The sequence below is a fragment of the Rana temporaria genome, chromosome 1, assembly GCF_905171775.1.
Source record: "Rana temporaria chromosome 1, aRanTem1.1, whole genome shotgun sequence".
In the NCBI taxonomy this organism is placed as follows: domain Eukaryota; kingdom Metazoa; phylum Chordata; class Amphibia; order Anura; family Ranidae; genus Rana; species Rana temporaria.
Genome location: NC_053489.1, coordinates 477925997 through 477945825, shown reverse-complemented (window position 1 = coordinate 477945825; position 19829 = coordinate 477925997). Strand labels below are relative to the sequence as shown.

General features: G+C 39.9%; 1 protein-coding gene across 1 annotated transcript in view; it reads right to left on the bottom strand.

The window, feature by feature from the left end:
- Window positions 1-19829, bottom strand: part of TBCK (TBC1 domain containing kinase) — a 361383-nt gene that overhangs the window by 254894 nt on the left and 86660 nt on the right. Inside the window, exons 5-11 of the mRNA XM_040329676.1 lie at window positions 14816-14889; window positions 12876-13017; window positions 8329-8389; window positions 3867-3928; window positions 3204-3265; window positions 1833-1981; window positions 1606-1744 (exon numbers count right to left, since the gene is read on the bottom strand). Coding sequence (XP_040185610.1) covers window positions 1606-1744; window positions 1833-1981; window positions 3204-3265; window positions 3867-3928; window positions 8329-8389; window positions 12876-13017; window positions 14816-14889 — 689 coding nt within the window. The remainder of the gene's footprint in view (window positions 1-1605; window positions 1745-1832; window positions 1982-3203; window positions 3266-3866; window positions 3929-8328; window positions 8390-12875; window positions 13018-14815; window positions 14890-19829) is intronic.

Below are 19829 nucleotides of genomic sequence, written 5' to 3'. Positions count from 1 at the left end.
TTGGATGCCTTTTTGACCCGTTTTAAAATGTGATTTGTGCTGCTTGTTAGCAGCCAGTACCCGCCAGCATCCTAACGACCAGCGACTCATCCCTAGTGTCAGCAGCAGGAATGAGTCATTGGTTGTTAGGGAGCCAGCACCTGCTGTCTTTCTGACAATGAGTCATCCCTTCTGTCAATGCCCTTGGGTCTGGTATGGGTTTTAAGGGGAACCCAACGCCCCCCAAAAAATGGCGGAGGGGCGATCCTCCTGCTCCCCAAAAAATTCAGACCCTTATCCAAGCATGCAGCTTGGTAGGCCAGGAAGGGGGGGGGGGTGAGCCAGCAGCCTCCTGAACCATACTATGCCACATGCCCTCAACATAAGGGAAGCACTTTGGCACAGGGGAACACCACCATCAAAGCACCTTGTCCCCTTATTGATGAGGACAAGGGCCTCTTCCTCACAACCATGGCACGGTGGTTGTGGGGTGCAGGGGGGTAGCTTATCAGAATCTGGAAACCCTGTTTAAGAAGAAGGCTCCCAGATCTTGGCCCCCTCCTATGTATATGAATATGGAGCACATAGAACTCTTACTCATTCACCAAAAACATGTCAAAAGTAATATTAGACTAATATGCACACTATACACCAGCAGTTTTGGATGATCATTTGGCCATTGGGGCATAAAGAAATGCCTGCTGTCACAAAAGGTAGAATGAGATATGTAATGGAATAAGACATGTGGACATTTGTTTTAGGAAGGCTCTATGGTGCTACATATAAAAGGAATTCCATAAATATGGTTATTACTCAATAAAGTTGCTACCATTCTCCTTTTAAATGCAACTAAGAGCCTTATACCATCATTTTGGAAACAAACCCAATGTCACACTCGACAAAAATGAAAGCAAGAGGTGGACAGGGTAATGGAGGCCGAGAGATGGGTCTACACTGTTAGAAAAAAAAAAAACTTTGCAAAATTCCATAACATCTGGTATGGCTGGATGTACTATGCGTTGGAACTTGGTGGTCCAAATAACACTGACTCTTTCCCACTGTACCCATTATTTGCTTCCACTAGTGACTCCTGATGATATCGTTTCAAACTAGCTTCCTAAAAAGATACATACCCAGAGTGGTACTTTGTCATGTAACACCTGACTATGTATAGACCTCCAGGCCTCTTACTTTTCACACTATCTCAATGGTATTTTTGGTCTCTAGAGCAACTTTGACCCCGTGATCCTAGTTGTTGTCTTTTTTTCTTCTTCTGAGTTACTGTTATACCCTATATTTTTCTGTCCACACCTTTGTTATCGAGCATTAACCACGATAATATATATATATATATATATATATATATATATATATATATATATATATATATATATATATATATATATATATATATATATATGGATTTCCCACTGATTTTATGCAGGAACATAATTTCTACATGTTAGCTTACCTTAGTTGTAGATTGATGGAAAAATGGCAAATGGACACAAATTCTCTGTTTCTTCTCTATGTACTGTTTTTATTCAATTGTATTGAAAAATCTTTCTTTTTCAATAAAAAGAGATTATACAAAAAAAAAATTGCTACTATTTTTTTTTCACTTACTTTGGCAATGTGCAGACAGGTGGCTTGGATCTAATGATTCCCTTGCCGACCAACTCTTTTTCCAAATCTCCTCCGGCTAAACACCAGAGGTAATGCACCTCTTCAATGGACCTTTCTGCCAAAAAGTCACTGTCTTCATCTATAGGAAGGAAAACAAATTTTAGATAATCCTTTATTACTGTGTACATTCATAGCTGATAAACCTTCACACCCAATAATCACTATACCTTTACATAGGAGACTGATGTCTTCAGGCAAGTCAAGGTCAGCACATCTTAATGCTGAGGAAAACAGGCTAGCTGGCTGTCGAAAAGGTATGTAACCAGGAGACACAGCACTGAAAACACTGCTGGTGAGCAACTCTGCAGCTGATGGTCTGTAGGCAATGTATATGTTAGCAAAGGGCAATGACCCAGGGAAGAAACAAATTTAAAAGTATTCAATACTGGGTGTACCTAATCAGGAACATGAACAAGCAATGGTATCCCGAAAAGTGCAGTAAACAACCTTCTCGCAAACCAATAGTTAGCATCTAAAGTATGGACTGCTGTACTCGTTGCTGCTGATCATTGGATACTTTACTGAATAAGACCTTGTGTATCAACTATCCCTATACCAACTAATAGGTTTTCTTAAAAAACATTTATGGTGAAGAAACTACTAAGGAAACAAACAGATTTTAGAGCTCATATACTTTGGATATATACCCAAGTAGGCCATAGATGGTTTGAATTTCATCCGGTTTGGCAGAGACCAGACAAGATTTGAACCATGTATGGGCAAGCTGATTGTACACAATCATCACCCCTGCAGGGAGAACATAATAGCTCCACAGGAGGGATTCCCCATAAACGCTGACTGTGTTGATGGAGGAAACTACCGGTAGTTATTTCCGTTTCTGCCACCAATGGTTGCAGGAAAGAAAATCGCAACATCTATGGCCGGCCTTACACCTATAATATTTAATTTGATGCACAGAAAATGCACATCAGCAGACATGTATGAAATTTGTGCATAAATGCTTTTCTGTTAAGCTGTCTGATGTGCTTTCAGCCTCACATCAAGACGTTTTGAGCTGAGTTGGCAGTGCAAATAAGGTCTGCTGACACAGCAGGAAGCATGCCTATTATTGAACAGTCAGGATATTGTCTTAAATGCAATGCCTCAGTACAAGATCTTACTGGCTGCTAAAGGCAACAAATGCACTTTTTATAGAACAGACCTGGTAATACACGAGGCCACGCGAAAGCAACTGAATGGAAGACATACAGAACGTGATCTACATTCAGCTCCCACTAAGAATATGCTTTGAATAAGCGAGTTCCGTAATGGGTTCATTGTATTCAATATTCTACATCAGGTATATTGTAATGGCAGAAGATATACAGCAGGCAGGGTAATATCTCACAGTGTCTGTAACCTATGGCTTGCAAAGAGAATGACTGGTAGGGGAACACTTTCAAAAGTATACACAAAAGGAGGAATTTTTAAGCAACTACATGCAAGTTATATTATAATCATATGCAAAACAATAGGCTTTAATGCCACTTAAACCAGGAACAGAACACATGTAATTAGTATTACTACCCAGTACTTACCTTTTAGATGGGTGGTATGTGAGACATTTTCTCAGTAACGTTAAGACATTTTCTGGCAGATTCTGAAAAAAAATAATTCCATAAATATAACCATAAAGTAGCCCATCAAAGTAATGTGTTATATTATTTATTAATATATATATATCTATCTATCTATACACATATATATATATATATATATATATATATATATATATATATATATATATATATATATATATATATATATATATATATATATATATATATATATATATATATATATATATATATATATATATATATATATATATATATATATATATATATATATATTTTTTTTTTTTCCATTTAGCACACTGGACACAACAAATTCTGTGCATTTATTTAGCATTATTCTACAGTAAAGGTGGTCATGTTTTGCTGACTCATTGCAGGTCATCTAAGCCTCACACAATTGTAATAGCCATTTGCAGGCAGCTTCTTCAGCCACAGAAAAAGGATAAATTCAACTTCATTCTTATTATAGCTGATATGCGATGCTACCTGCTAAGATTCATCAAATAGAAATCACGTGTTCTCTACAGCACCACCTAGAGGAAATACTGCTAACATTCTGCTTTTAAAATGCATGACATCAGCTCTGCCAGCAATTTCCTGGGAATAGCAAACCGATTCACAGACCTTTATCACTTCCACACATCCATGTTCTTCAGCGAGCACGGTCACAATGTCATCAACACAGCCTGAGGGAGCAAAATAACAAGAACATGAGGACCAAGACATTCACATAAAAACTTGGAGCTATGTAAAAACAGCAAGCTTGATTTTTTTTGGTAGCATGGAAAGATAATCCCTCTAACATTTATATTCAAAGAAGATTTTATGATTCTGTGTGGATCCTAACGTTGCAGGGCTGGTCCAGGCTCTGAAAAGATCCCGACCATATTGATGGGATCCCACCCAGATGCCCAGACCACCAGCTGCTTCAGCTTCTCAGCAAGCTGTTGAGAGCCTGAGCCAGCCACTCCTGCCCCTCCCCAGCCCAGCGCTCCAGTGACTGACAGCCACCAGATCTCTGCAGCTTAAAGACTGAGAGCCGAGTGACCATCAGTGTTTGATCGCTCAGTTCTCGGTCTTAAGCCCTGTACACACGGCCGGGAATCTCGTCAGGAAAAAAACATTGGTTTTCCTGACGGGATTCCTTGCAAGCTTTCCTTGCTCGCCGAGTGTACACATGGGCCATTCAAAAGAACTGCCGTTCTTTTGAATGGCAAGAACGTGGTGACGTCATCAACTATGACGAGCATCCGCTCATCACATTTAATGCCGTCGCAGCCATCGTGCTACACCCTACACTGCCCTTGTAAGCTACTGCGCATGCGTCGAAGTCTCATCGAGCATTGGGTGGGCTACCATGGACAGGTAAGCATATACACACGCCCAGTTTTCTCTACGAGAAAATAGAGAGCAGGTTTTCTGTTTTTCTCGTCGAGATTCCCGGCAGTTTTCCAGACGCACGGTTTTCTCTGCAAAAAGATCTCCCAGCAGCTTTCTTGCCAAGAAAACCGTGCGTGTGTACGAGGCCTTAGAGTCGGTGGGGGACTGATGCTCCATCCACCTAGATGAGAGTCAAATTTCTTTTTCTTTTTGATAACCACGTGATCTCTGGAAAATGTACCCCCTTCATTACCAGGAAATTGTTTGCAATACGGCACTGCATTACTTTAATGACAAATGCGCAGTCATGCAATGCTGTATTAAAATAAAATGCATGTCATTTTTATTTCTCCCAAATATAGAGCTTTCTTTTGGTGGTATAAACAAAAAAAAAAAAACAGTTTTGAAAAACAAATAAAAAAAAATAGTTTTTTACTTTCTGCTATAAAACATATTCCATAATTTTTTTTTTAGAAAAATCTAATGTCCTCATAAATTTAGGCCAATATGTATTCTGCTAAAAAAAATTGGTGAAAAAAATCCCAATAAGCGTATACTGATTGGTTTGTAAAATATTTATAGCGTCTACAAACTATGGGATATATACTGGAATCTTTATTTATTTTAGACTAATAATGTCGGCTGTCAGCGACTTATAGTGGGACTGCGATATTGCAGTGGACAGTCTGACACTGATGCTTTGTGATTAACAGTGAAACGAATACAGTAATCAGTGCTATAAATATGCACTGTCACTCTACTAGTGACACTCCCTGGGAAGGGGTTACACATCTAGGGCACTCAAAGGGTTAAATGTGTACCTAACCAGTGTTTGTAAACCATCACTTTCCCCCTGTCAGAATGGAACTTTGCCTTGCTTAGATCCGTTCTGTGTCTCTCCTTGCTGATCAGCGGTGCCAGCAGACATCTATTGGCCGGCATCTGCTGATTGACTTGTGCTGTGTCAAATCCCCCCTACCCTGAATTGAGAGCCACTTTGCTGCCATATAACCAAGTTATGCTTCAGGCAAGTGGTTCATGAATCCCAAACTTTTCTTTTAATGGCACCTCCCATATACAGTATTTATTATCTGATTGTTTGTACGAGGCAAAACAGTCAAACAGATAAAGGTGATATACTTGAACAAACAACACATAAAAAATGACATGGTATATTCATTCTTATATTCTAAATAAAATGCAGTTATGTCAAGTTCAAAAATTACGTTACCCCTACATTTACTATCATATTATATCCATGAAATAAAAATCCAGTCTTCCAAATTTGGTGCCAATTATTAAATTCTCCTTAAGGCGTACGCTAGAGGAACCTGTGGAATATCTAGGCTGATGTGTGTGGCGTCATCATGTTAAGCTCTCTAACATCCATGGAAGGAAGGTTATGGATGCCTAAAAGTGTGACAAGGGTTTTAGAATGTTCACCAAATTATTTGAAATCAATCCTTCCAACGTAAAGCTGGATATACATAGGCTGAAAATCAGTTTTTGTCCTATGTGTACAGCTGTCTGTTCTGGTCTTATGACTGACTTTTGTCCTACAGGAATGCTGGCAAACCAGCATCGATCAGCGCCAGCGCTGATCAGTGTATTGTGGCAGGGGGGCAGCCCCCTTGTTGGAACACATTAGCACTAGCACATCATTTGTGTTAGTAAGACAATATGTCAGTTTTTTTTGTTCAGATCCTTGGGTTCAACATAAAAAAAAAAATCACCTAAACCCCCAAAATTTCAATCTGTTACTGACAGGTAATGTTGGCAACATTTACATTACATGCATCTACAATCAGACAGAGCTTGCACCAATTAAACCTGCATGGGATGTGTGCCACCTTTGCTACCAAAAAAGGACATTAGAGCAAAACAACAGTTTGCTACTGAACATACAGGTGAAAGAACAGGCCTTCTGAAACAATGTGCCGTGGACTGATGAATAATAGACAGAAATGTTTTGTCACAATAACAGTGCAAACTGAAGACAGCATTTCAGAAGAACCTCACAGCAACATGGTGTTGGAAATGTTTTGGGTTGTTTTGCTGCTTCAGGGCCTAGGTAGCTTGCTGTCTTTGAGGCAACTATACATTCTGCATCATATGGATGTGTGCTTAGGCCATCTGTCTAAATGTTAAAGTTGAACAGGAAATAGACCTTTCACTGCACCAAGAAATGACAAAAAAAAAGAAGAAATTAACAGCTGTGTCAAAGCTCTCCTAGGAATCCCATTTAAATATTGTGGGGGATTTAAAACGGTCAGTACATGCAAAGAGACATAAAAACATTTTTCAACTGAAGGACTTTTGCGTGAAGGAGTGGTCAAAAACATGTATGTCAGAGAATGAGGGTCTAGATCCCTGCTTACTCTGTGGCACTCGGAGTAGGAATTGGATAATGAAGACTGGGAGGATCTCTGGGACAGCCCATTCCAAGTATTAATAACGACTAAAGACATTTTACATCGCAAAGAGTAGATTGTATCTACCCTAATTCCTCTTCTTGCTGTTGGAGGTGTTCTAGCGACCCTGCAGGATTTGCCCATACCTTTTGGGAGTGCCCTCAGATTAGTAGCTATTGGCGGGTTAGTTGACTCTTTGGCCGTTAATAGGGCTATGCATACTTTATTGGGTCTCTTATTATTTTATGCCAGGAAGGCGATATTGCTTAAGTGGAAATCAGCCACGGCCCCTACTTTGTCCTCCTGGAAGCATCTAATCAATAGGGTTGTACCCCTATACAAAGCTACCTATTTGTCTCAGGGTTGCCCTAAAAAATTCGAGAAGGTCTGGCATTTGTGGACAGACTCAGACTATACAGCTGACGATCAGAAGTCCATGGACTGAATCTATTCGCCCCTGATATGGTTTAGCCTAAGATATATACGGTTTTACTCCTTTGCAGTGACTCACGCTTCATTAGATAAGGTATAAATCCAACTTTGAGTAAACGTTCTCCTGATGTATCACTCTGTTGGTTAAGAGGAAGCAGGAATCTCCTTGTAATTAATTTATCCTTGAAACAAATTATTAGAACGGCCAAGCGCAATGTTTGGAATGTTTTGTTCTATTATTTAGCAGTTTGTGCTGTCTGTATTTGTTAGCCAAGGAATGCCCAAAGGCTATGTTCTGTACTTATACAAATCATCTTAAATAAAAATAAATTTTCAAAAAACAAAATGTATGTCAGAGATCGGTTGGCAGTTATACCAAAGACCTGCAAGAAGTAATTTTTGCCAAAGAAATTCCAGTTTCTGAGACCAAGGATGTACTTACTTTTTACGTAGCACACTATTACATTTATTGGTATTTTTGTTGAATAAATGATTGAAAAGGCAACATTTATATTCAAGTATATCATCTTTATCTATAGGCACTGTTTTAATAAATGCCTAAATTTTCAACTATGTTGATATAATCATCAATTTCCAGGGGTACACTTAATTTTTCACATGTACAGTATATAAATTTATTTCACAGTGAGCCAACTAAAAACTATTATTAGAAGCTTTGCTCACACACTTCACATGGAAAATAAATAAAGAAACCAAAGGAAATGTGCAGCAATCCCCCTAATTATTTCTCATAATGAGCGCTGCATATTTATTTTTTCCCATGACTGTAGCTATTTGCAAGGATTTTAGGTTTCAAAGTTTTAATGCAACTGAATAAGAATTTATCTGCTTTTATTACATACCCAGTGTAAGTATAAGTTTTAGCTTCTCAGCAATATCAAGGCTTTGAAATAATTTCCTTCCCTGAAAAAAGAGGAATACATTTATTAGATATGGCCACTTAGTTTGTAAAATGTAAGTCTATATACTACAAGCGTACTTAAAAATAAAATACATATGATTTCCTGCTGCATGTATTTTCTAAGAATATTACCATGTCCCGTACTGCCCACAGCAAGCACAAGATGAATCCAGAAAGACATGTATCTAACTTGTAGCATTTCATGCATTAGCTAGGAATAAACATATACAGTAGAGTAGTCAAAGGAATTGCTAGTCATACCAACAGCCCATTTTAAATGTTACTCTCCTGATAAGTGAAAAGATTATTCTATTTCTTGAAGTCTCCGGGACTGCTAAACTTTGTCACTTCTATTGTATATCTGCTGCAGTATACTTCAGTGGGGGAATCAGAGCCCTTTCTGTGACAGGTAGGAACACATGAGAACTTGCAGGAGTGAGCCATAGCTATCCAAAGTTTGGTGGGCAATAATCTGGCATCCATTTCAGTTTTGGTTGGACTGATCTTCTATTTAAAGGATCACTAAAGGAATTTTTTTTTAGCCAAATAGCTTCCTTTACCTTACTGCAGTACTGGTTTCATGTCCTCATTGTTCGTTTTTGCTTTGAAGTAGCTGTAATTCTGCTCTGATCTCCACACTTCCTGCTTGTCTGGCTCCTTATGAAAAATCTCATGGCAGCTTTTCACTGTGGTCCAAGCTGTGTGTCTAAAACTCCTCAGAACCAATCAGATTCATTTTAAAAACAAAACACTGCCCTGGATTTGTTTGTTTTTGTTCTGTGTGTCTCTTTACTTCACAGAAACATGAAACCAGTTTAAAAGCGAAAGTGAAACTAGAGGCACATTATATGATTAAATTTAATCTATTTTTAATCATTTTTAAAAGGAATCAGTTAACTTTTATGTCTCTATACCCTGTAAACAGTCATTTCAGCAAAAAAAAATGTTTCCTTTAGTGACCCTTTAATGTTCTCTAATCATCCATGGCTCTCTCCAGTGTTGCTCAACTAACAGAGATTTTTTTATTTAAACCCATTCCCAAACAAAATAAATGTTCACAACTGTGAATCTGAAGATGTAAGGCAGCAAACAAAACAAAACAAAAAAAAGAATGGCATTGCCCATGCTTTGTGGACCAAGGTATAGAGGCTTATCACTAGCGTTGCACTGATACAAAGCATTTGTACGAGTACTTGTACTCATGCAAATGCTCCAATACGGGAACCGTTACCTTGAAGTCCGCAGACTGTAACCATTGCCTTTAAAATGTGTCCAGTGCGATTTGTAAAACAGTCCAGGGCAATTTCATTCAGAGGTTCAGGTGCGCTTAAGTATGAATTTTATAACACTGGAAATCGCACCTAAATCTTTGGAAAATCACACTGTGGCTAGCTGATATGTGAACCCACTCCATAGAAAGCCGGATTGATTCACATGTCAAGCGAAATCGGGTGTGCTTTAAAATGCTATAATAAAATAATATCGATTAAGCATTAGATTAATATATTAGCTCATTTAATAATGTCACATGACACTAAAAATAGGTATCGGCGAGTACTTGAGAAAACGTATCGGTACTCATACTTGGTCCTAAAAAAATGTTATCGGTGCATCCCTACATGTTACTATCATTCTGGGCTGTGCACTTAACATAGACCCACGAGAAGCACTACTCATAAAAAACTAATTACATTTCTTCAATTTAAGTTATTGGTATTCTTTTTTACAGACAATAAGCACACAATTGCCAAGGCATGGAGATCTCCGGTCCACAATGTTCGTGAGGTGAAGAATAGGATTTAAAAGGGACCACGATTTTGAAAAAATGATAGCAAAATGGTTAGAACAGCCACCTTTGACAAGATCTGGGCCCTATGGATTGAATATTTCCTCCTACAAATGAAAATTGTGAGTTTTTTTTTTTTTTTTTTTAGGGTTTTGGTACCCCAAGGCAGTAATGGGTTGCCCTTCTCCTTTTCTTTCCTACCCCATGTACTCTTGACCCCTACCTCTCCCTTCTATCATATTTCTACTCTTTTCTCTGCTTAGCCTTTTTAATGACCAGATAAATGCAAGCACAGTTCATCAGGGTTAACTATGAGATGCATTCGTTCTTTGCCTAATGCCACGTACACATGATCGGAATTCCCGATGGAAAAAGTCAGACAGAGATTTTCCATTGGATATTCCGATCGTGTGTAGCCCCATCTGAGTTTTTTGGAAATTCCGATGAATTCAATCGAAGTTTAGATATAGAACATGTTCTATTTTTCTCCGATGAAATTCCGATGTGATTTGGCCGGGCAAAAGCCTGATCGTGTGTATGCGGCATTAGTCTCCTTATAGTTTGCACGCCCGTTACCAGGGATGCAGTGCTTGCTCACTCATTTACAGCATATGTGTTAGGAATGTATTCCTTAGGTCTTCCCTTTTATTGTCCCCAACCTTGTACCATTGTAAGAACCAAATAAAAAATCTATGGAAAAAAAAAAGGGGGGGCCATATTGGCAGAAACCTAATAGACACAGTAATGTGTGTGGCAATGAAACTTATATTACCATTATATACCAAAATTTAGAAAACATAACCAAGGCAGGAAAAAATAGGTTTGTCCAGGAAGTCAGAAATGTTTTCAGTCTGCCATGTTTACAGTTTATTGCTGGATGCCTAAAAACATGCACTTGATACTTTTAAATAGTTGGGCAATATAAATTAAAGTGCCTGAAAGAATAATAAAAAAAAATCTCAAAGTTTGTGTTGCTCACAGTAACCAATTAGGTTATGGGTACCATGCTTCTCACACATCTATGACTCAAAAAAATGTAATCTAAAAACCAGGGCTGTGGAGTCGGTAGATAAATGTTCCGACTCCGACTCCTCAGTTTTATGTACTTCCGACTCCCCGACTCCTCTGTATTAATATGCAAATGTATTTTATACATTCCTTGAGGGAAAGAAACGCAACCTACCACAGGACTACTGGCTGGGAAGCCAACAGTCTACTGTATTGCACAGTTTAAGCAAAAGACAAACACAATGAAAACAAAGTTTTATTAATTTTTTTTTATTAATCAATCAAGTGGCTGGATAGTAGCTGCAGGCATAAACATCAGGAACAGGATCTTTACCAGTTAAAAAATACAAACCACATTATTTGGTTGTTTTAGAACAAAAACAAAGCTTATCTATAATGAGCCAAAAACAAAATCTGTAAAACCTATAAATGGTTTATATTAATCTTGAAATGTAGTTGTAGGCTTAGCAAATGCAAATCAATTCAATGTAGAGTTCTAAGGAAGAGAATTGCCTCTGCCAGATCCTCTTTCATAGAGGCTCTTAAGTCAGACTTTATTATTTTTAGGGCTGAAAATAATCTTTTGACACTGACTTGGGTGGGTGGCATTGCAGTAACTATTCTGGCCACATCACTAACGATCTCTGGATAAACAAGGATGGCTTCTTCAACAGTAAGTTTTGATGAGCGATCATACTTTTCAACTTCTTTTAGTGCTTTATAAAACTCCTGTTGGAATTTTTTTATTTGGACACTTACTGGTTCTCTAACATGCGTTCCCTGTAAAAGCAGAACACAACACTATGGAAAGTATAAGTATTGCAGCTCCTAATTGTGCGTTGCGTGCCATATAGTGAAGCACATGAAAAGCATGCTTCTTCACGGTCACTTAACGTGTTCGTTTTGCGGTTACGTGAGGCACTGCATGCATTGGTCTTTATTCTTACAGTAGAGAAGTCATTAATTATAACTTTTTGTGAATTGGGACATTTAAACTTGCTTTTTTTTTTATTTCAATCTAAATTTAGTAGGAGTCGGAGTCGGGGTCGGTGCATTGTTTGCCGACTCCAGGTACCCAAAATTTCCCCCGACTCCGACTCCTCGACTCCGACTCCACAGCCCTGCTAAAAACAGCCAGGTAACTAGCATTCTCATCACCTATATACTAAAAAATTGATTTTAGGCAGACTGAACACCTTAAAAAAGTGGTCCCGTTTACCATTTCATTTATTCCCGAGGTTTACATAAACACCTTCTATACATTTAGCACATTTTGGTTCAGACAGGAATCAAAAATCTGTAGCATTTAATTTAAACCATACATATTTTAACATTAAGCGCACGCATCTAAAGATGTTATCCTTATCTATTTACTGCTGTGCCTAATATTGTAATGTGATTACAATATACAGTATAGATAGAAACAGCTGTGTTTTCTTGGTGGGTGGAAGGAGACAGTCTGTCTGACAATAGTTTCATATCATATGACATTACAATATATCACTAAAACACAGAGCAGCAACATTGCTTTTACACTTGGGTCAGAGGCTACTTACTGCAGATAAATGACACTCCACTGGAAATCTCCTTTCAACCACTGACCACAAAATCTACCAGCTGGTCTCAATATTTCCCCCATATCCACCCAGCTAAAAGCAGCAATCAAAGCAGAGAAACAGAAGCATTTCACATACCACACATAGCTCAAATAAAATCACACCCAGAGACCACACATCTGATTTTGGTCCAGAGGGTCGAGGCTTTTCATGCAGAGTGGGATCTTTGGATTTTACAATCCCTTGGGCAATGACTTCCGGAGCCAAGTACGATGGATATCTAGAAAAGAGCAGTATAAAAAGAAACACAATAGAGATATATACAGATAAAACTAAAGCACAGCATGCCATGATACCTGCACATTTGCCTTAAAAGGTAACTCTACTTTTGTGAGGTAAAAAAATTGCACATAAAAAAATATAACGTATACAATTGTGACAAGTCATTTTGTGATTGACTGTTATTAAAAATGTAATATTCTTTTCAATCTGCAGCTCTGCAACTTTCCTAAAATGCAATATGGCTACCTGGAGGTGTTCTGTAAACAGAATGTGTACTGACCACTCCCCAGAAACATAATTTCCTGCTTGTGTGATTGGCTCACTGATTTCCCCAGAAGTCTGCACTAAGATACAAGTCAGATTTCAGGCATCCCCTGCAACAAAAATGTCATTTTTGGTGAGATACTCCCAGTAGGAATTAGCCTTCTCTACACAAACTGGTGTACAGAAAACCCTCCAGTTTGCTATATTGAATTGAATTTTAGAGAAAATTAAAGCGCAGCAGATTGAAAAGGAAAGATGATTATTAATAACATTCAACATTCATGATTGGAAGAATCCAATCATCCAGGCATCTCAGTTATCCACCAGAATTATAAACGCACATGTTTGCCTGAGGCTTGGCCCAAAATGCCAGGGAGGAAAGCATAGGCCCAGCAAGGTTTTCTAACCTGTATCGCCGCTATGTCACCCAAGAAGCCTGAGCAGAAGTACGTGCATGTGCCTTGTATACAAAAATGGCTGGATCAGAAGTCTTTCTCATGTCTATTGGCACATTTTAGGCATCACTCTGTTTGCCCACCTCTCTCTATATCTATATATAAATAAAATCAGCAATGCTATATATTGAGCATGATATATTGATATCATTGAGTTTACAGTTCTGTTCAACAACTTATTTAATTTAAGGTGCAACTCCAGCCAAAATCTTTTTTTTTTTTTAAAGAGGATGGAGTGTGGAAGGGTTAAAATGCCCATTGTCAGGTTTTAACTGCCATCTGTGTGCCCATCAGAGAAATTTCCAAGCTTTTCCTGTCCCCAGTGACACAAAAGAAACAGAAAATTCTGCAAAATACCACCAATGACAGTTGTCAGAAAATGTACCCTTTACTCCTATACAGCTGTAAAGTTTTGGATTGCCCCTAACTACTTTACCAGGACAAATTGAGATGGTGGTTCTCTTTGATGTAACAGACAGATGGCAATAAAACCCGGAGAGATGTTCTAACCCTTACCGAGTTTATCTAAAACAAGAAAAATTTGTTCTGTTTTGATGCTGCACTTAAAGGAGAAATCTGCTCTGCAAAAAAAAACATATTGCAATTTAATATAAAAGTGTCCAAAAATATTTTTGTACAGGTAATTGCTCCCATCACCAGAACTGTACTAGGAAACAAAATACACATGGAATCCAAATGACTGTTCTGGGCAGCACATCGATTCCTTATGGCTCCCTTATGATGTTGCTCAAGCTGCATTCCCATGCCTGGCTGGACTGCAGAAATGCTGCTATGAAATACAAATGGTGGGAGCATTTGCAGCTTTTAAAATCGATGCAACCTCCAGATGGTCACATTGTACTACATCTAATTGTAGAAGCGGTGATGTCAGAAGTTAAACTGAAGTTGTCTAGACATTAATGGTGTCCTTTTTTAGTAATAGAACTAGAAAATACATTTCATAAAGGCAGCTTCAGTGAACTGAAAGTATTTTAACAGTGCTTACTATACCCTGGCATACTGCTGCCATCTACTGGACATTTTTTATTAAAGCATATGAACAGCATTTTTACCTACCCTATTGGGAAATCTACATCTGCTCCATGATCCGTTATATAATAAAGACCAAATTTAGCCATTTTTATGTGCCCCTGAAACAGAAATATATATTATTTCTGTATACAATATATCAACAATAATATAAATATTACAATAATAATAATGTAACCACATGTTAAGTAGCAATGATACCAATTTGTATGTATACTGCAGTGTAGTTTTACCGCAAAATGCTTGATTCCCTAAAGATAATAAAATATATGAGGCTACATTCACACGGCTGTTTCTGGAAGTTCCTACTTGCTTGGTGGTGGTGGGGGGGGGGGTGATGCGTTGATGCGATGCAATTTGGCAGGGGCAATTCGATGCGCTGGGGCGATGCGATTTGGTGGCAGGGCGATGCGATGTGCTGGTGCGATGTGATGCGATTTGGTGGGGGGCAATGTGCTGGGGCGATGTGATTTGGTGGCGGGGTGATGCGATGTGCTGGTGCGATGTGCTGGTGCGATGTGATGTGACGGGGGCAATGCAATGTGCTGGGGTGATGTGATTTGGTGGCGGGGTGATGCGATGTGATGTGGCGGGGGGGCAATGCAATGTGCTGGGGTGATGCGATTTGGTGGCGGGGTGATGCGATGTGCTGGTGCGATGTGATGTGGCAGGGGGCAATGCAATGTGTTGGGTTGATGCAATGTGATGGTACGATGTGATGCGATTTGGCGGGGGGCAATGCAATGTGCTTGGCCGATGCGATTTGGTGGGGGACATGCAATGTGCTTGTGCGATGTGATGCGATTTGGCGGGGGGCAATGTAATGTGCTGGGGCGATGCAATGTGCTGGGGAGATGTGATTTGGTGGCGTGATGGTGTGATGTGATGCGATTTAGAAAGAGGCAAAGCAATGTGCTGGGGTGATACGATTTGGTGGGGGGGGGGGGGGGGGGTGATTATAGGGGTATTTGTATTTAAAAAGTGTAATTTCGGCCGTAACACCACTTTAAGAGATTTTATCACCTGAAAACATTCATAAAAGAGGAAAAAGTTACCAGAAAAAAGTATTTGATCCCCCGCTGATTTTTTACGTTTGCCCACTGACAAATGATCACTCTATATTTTTAATAGTAGGTTTATTTGATCAGTGAGAGACACAATACAATACAAGAGACAAAAGTTATACGGGTAAATAGTTTTGCATTTTAATGAGTGAAATAAGTATTTGACCCCTTTGCAAAACATGACTTAGGAAGCTACTTATTAGCATGCAACAACTGATATCATAGCTTGACATAGGACTCCCACGGTATGCCTGCACTGAATAATGAATAATAAATATCAAAGGATAAGTGGAGGCAAAATTATTCCTTTTAGGCCCCGTACACACGAGAGGATCCATCCGCTGGAATTGATCCGCGGACCGGCTCCAGCGGATAGATCCCCTGGTGTGTACAATCCAGCGGATCTGTTTCCGCGGATTTTTATCCCCTGGGATGGATTTCAAGCGGATAAAAATTTGAAGACATGCTTTAACCACTTGCTTACTGGGCACATAAACCCCCTTCGTTCCCAGGCGAAATCTCAGCGTCCGGCACTGCGTCGCTTTAACTGACAATTGCGCGGTCGTGCGACGTGGCTCCCAAACAAAATTGGCGTCTTTTTTTCCCCACAAATAGAGCTTTCTTTTGGTGGTATTTGATCACCTCTGCGGTTTTTATTTTTTGCGCTATAAACAAAAAAAGAGCAACAATTTAAAAAATATATTTTTTTTTTTTACTTGTTGCTATAATAAATATCCCAATTTTTTTTTTAAAAAACTATTTTTTTTCTCAGTTAAGGCCGATACGTATTTTTCGACGTATTTTTGTAAAAAAAAAAAAAAAAAAATCGCAATAAGCGACTGGTTTGCGCAAAAGTTATAGCGCCTACAAAATGGGGAACAGAATTATGATTTTTTTTATTATTTTTTTTTTTACTAGTAATGGCGGCGATCTGCGATTTTTATTGGGACTGGGATATTGCGGCGGACGTATCGGACACTTTTGACACAAATTTGGCGCCATTCACATTTATACAGCGATCAGTGCTATAAAAATGCACGAATTACTGTATAAATGTGACTGGCAGTGAAGGGGTTAACACTAGGGGGTGAGGAAGGGGTTAACTGTGTAGCCTGGGTGTGTTATAACTGTGTGGGGGGAGGGGGGTGACTGGGGGAGGGGACCGATGCTGTGTCTCTATGTACAAGAGACACAGATCGGTCTCCTCTCCTCTGACAGCACGTGGAGCTCTGTGTTTACACACAGAGCTCCACGTCCCTGCTGTCACCTGCCGTGTCACCGACAATCGCGTGTACCCGGCGGACATCGCGGCCGCCAGGTACACGCATCGGGTCTTCGGCGATGCGCCGGGACAGTTTTTACCCGCCGCGCGCCACCCAGTGGCGCGCGCGGGTAATGCACATAGAAGGCCGTGTTTAAACGGCCACTTGGCACTTGAGAGCCGCGCTGCGGACGTATTTCGTCTATAGCGCGGATCTCAAGTGGTTAAAATCTATCCGCTTGAATCCATCCCAACAGATTGATCCGCTGGTCTGTACAGACTCACCGGATCAATTCGTCCGAATGGATCCCCCGCATGCGTCGTAATGATTCGACGCATGCGTGGAATTCCTTATATGACAGCGTCGCGGACGGCGCGACACGTCATCGTGATGGGATTTCGGCGCGGATTTCGATCATATGGTGAGTACACTTCATCGGATCCGTTGGACCGTATCCGCGGATAAATCCTCTCGTGTGTACTAGGCCTAAGATTTGTGTAGAGTGGTGAGGAGTTAGAATTATTGTCAAGTTCTAATGGTTATCTGTGTCCTCATTAGGGAGTTTCACTCTCTCGAACTGTCCTGATCACTGATGTCACCGGGAATGAAAGTGAGGGTAAATCCAAAAATGTAAGGTGCTACCAGAGGTGGAATAGAGGGGGAATCTTGCAATGAGGACACTTGGTTTGTGACAAATAAGAATGAATTCCCCTTATACTGGGAATATATCCTGCTTCTTGAGTTTGCAGGACAGAAAGTGAAGGAAAATCTCTCTAAGACAGTAGTTGGATGGATAGAGGGGGAAGGGGCTGGTACGTATGTCATTTACTGGCCCCTTCCTTTTCAGAATTGGGCACAGTGAACGATCGGCACCAATCGCTCCTGTGTTTATTGATAACTGAGCATAGTAAACTGTGTTTACTATGCTTAAGTTTATGAATGAACGTTGGGTTGACAACGTTATCACATTTTGTGTATTCTGTATTTAGGTTTGAAATCGCTAGAGCATGTATAACATTGAATTTATAAATTGCATATATACTTGCAAGAAAATTGTATTTTCAACATCAACACCTCTATTTTCTACTGTTCTATAAAACATAGTACATTATGTAAGGCTCTTTATTTTGGCCCTGTGACTGTTAGATGGAAACTAAACCTATAGTATCCCACATTACCTCCATTAATGTTATAATTCAGAATTGAACACAATGGGCCAGATTCACGTAGGGAGCGCGTATTTCTGAGCGGGTGTAACGTATCCTATTTACGTTACGCCTCCGCAACTTTGACAGGCAAGTGCAGTATTCTCAAAGCAAAGTTGCGGTGGCGTAGCGTAAATAGGCCAGGGTAAGCCCGCCTAATTCAAATATGGAACATGTGGGCGTGTTTTATGTTAATGTATTGTGACCCCACGTAAATGACGCTTTTTTACGAACGGCGCATGCGCCGTCCGTGAAAGTATCCCAGTGCGCATGCTCCAAATTAACCCGCAAAAAGCCAATGCTTTCAACGTGAACGTAAATGAATAAAGCACAGCCCTATTCGCGAACGACTTACGCAAACGACGTAATCGACGGAAAATTCGACGCTGGCCAGACGTCCATACTTAACATTGGTACGCCTCATCTACGCCTCATATAGCAGGGGTAACTTTCTGCCGGAAAAAGCCTAACGTAAACGGCGTATCTGTAATGCGACGGCCGGGCGTACGTTCGTGAATTGGTGTATCTAGCTGATTTACATATTCTAGGCGTAAATCAGCGTACACGCCCCTAGCGACCAGCATAAATATGCAGTTAAGATACTTACGCTGGTCATATCTTAGAAAAATTCTGGCGTATCTGATTCTTTGAATCAGGCGCCAAGATACGACGCCTCAGACTCAGAGATACGACGGCGTATCTGGAAATACACCGTCGTATCTCCTACGTGAATCTGGGTCAATGTAAATATGTTGGTCTAATATGATATCATGGCATCATAGGTTTACATTTATATTGCGAAAAATAGTAATATAGCCACTAGAACTACAATATGTTCTCACACCCGCTAGTTGATTGGTAGATTCTAACATGACTATGACAGCTAGTGAAATCAAAATAAAAATGGTTAGCCTTTATTTTTTTAAAAGGGGCGTTTTAGGTATGTGAACATTGCTGCTCATGAAATTATCAGACTCACCTGAGCACAGAAAAAATGCTCTGCTCATCTGTCTATCATGTAGATACTTTCTGCAATGGCCAGTTTATAGGTGGGGGGTAGTGGACACCGTTTTTTGTTGTAATATTACTGTTATATTGGTCAGGCAATGCAGACACATTCGCAGCCATTGTGCGATTTTCGGGGTGCCCCTGTACCTTTAAGAAGGGGTGGGCTCCCTTCAGTCCACCTGACCTCCACCTATCCATCAGAATGCATGTGCTTCCATTGTGGAGTCTCTCATAAGCTAGAGATGGGACCACAGATACCAGGGTGCCGTGACGAGGCTCTGCAGCTTACGCATGTATTTGCAAATGTGACTGAACCCCTGTTTTAACACTAAGGCCCGGATTCACAAAGCACTTGCGCCGACGTATCTCAAGATACGCTGCGTAAGTGCAAATATGCGCCGTCGTATCTGTGCGCCGGACCCACAAACTAAGATACGCCTAAAAACAGGCTTCAACACGCCGACGTAACTTGCCTACGCCGGCGTAGTGTGGGTGCACATTT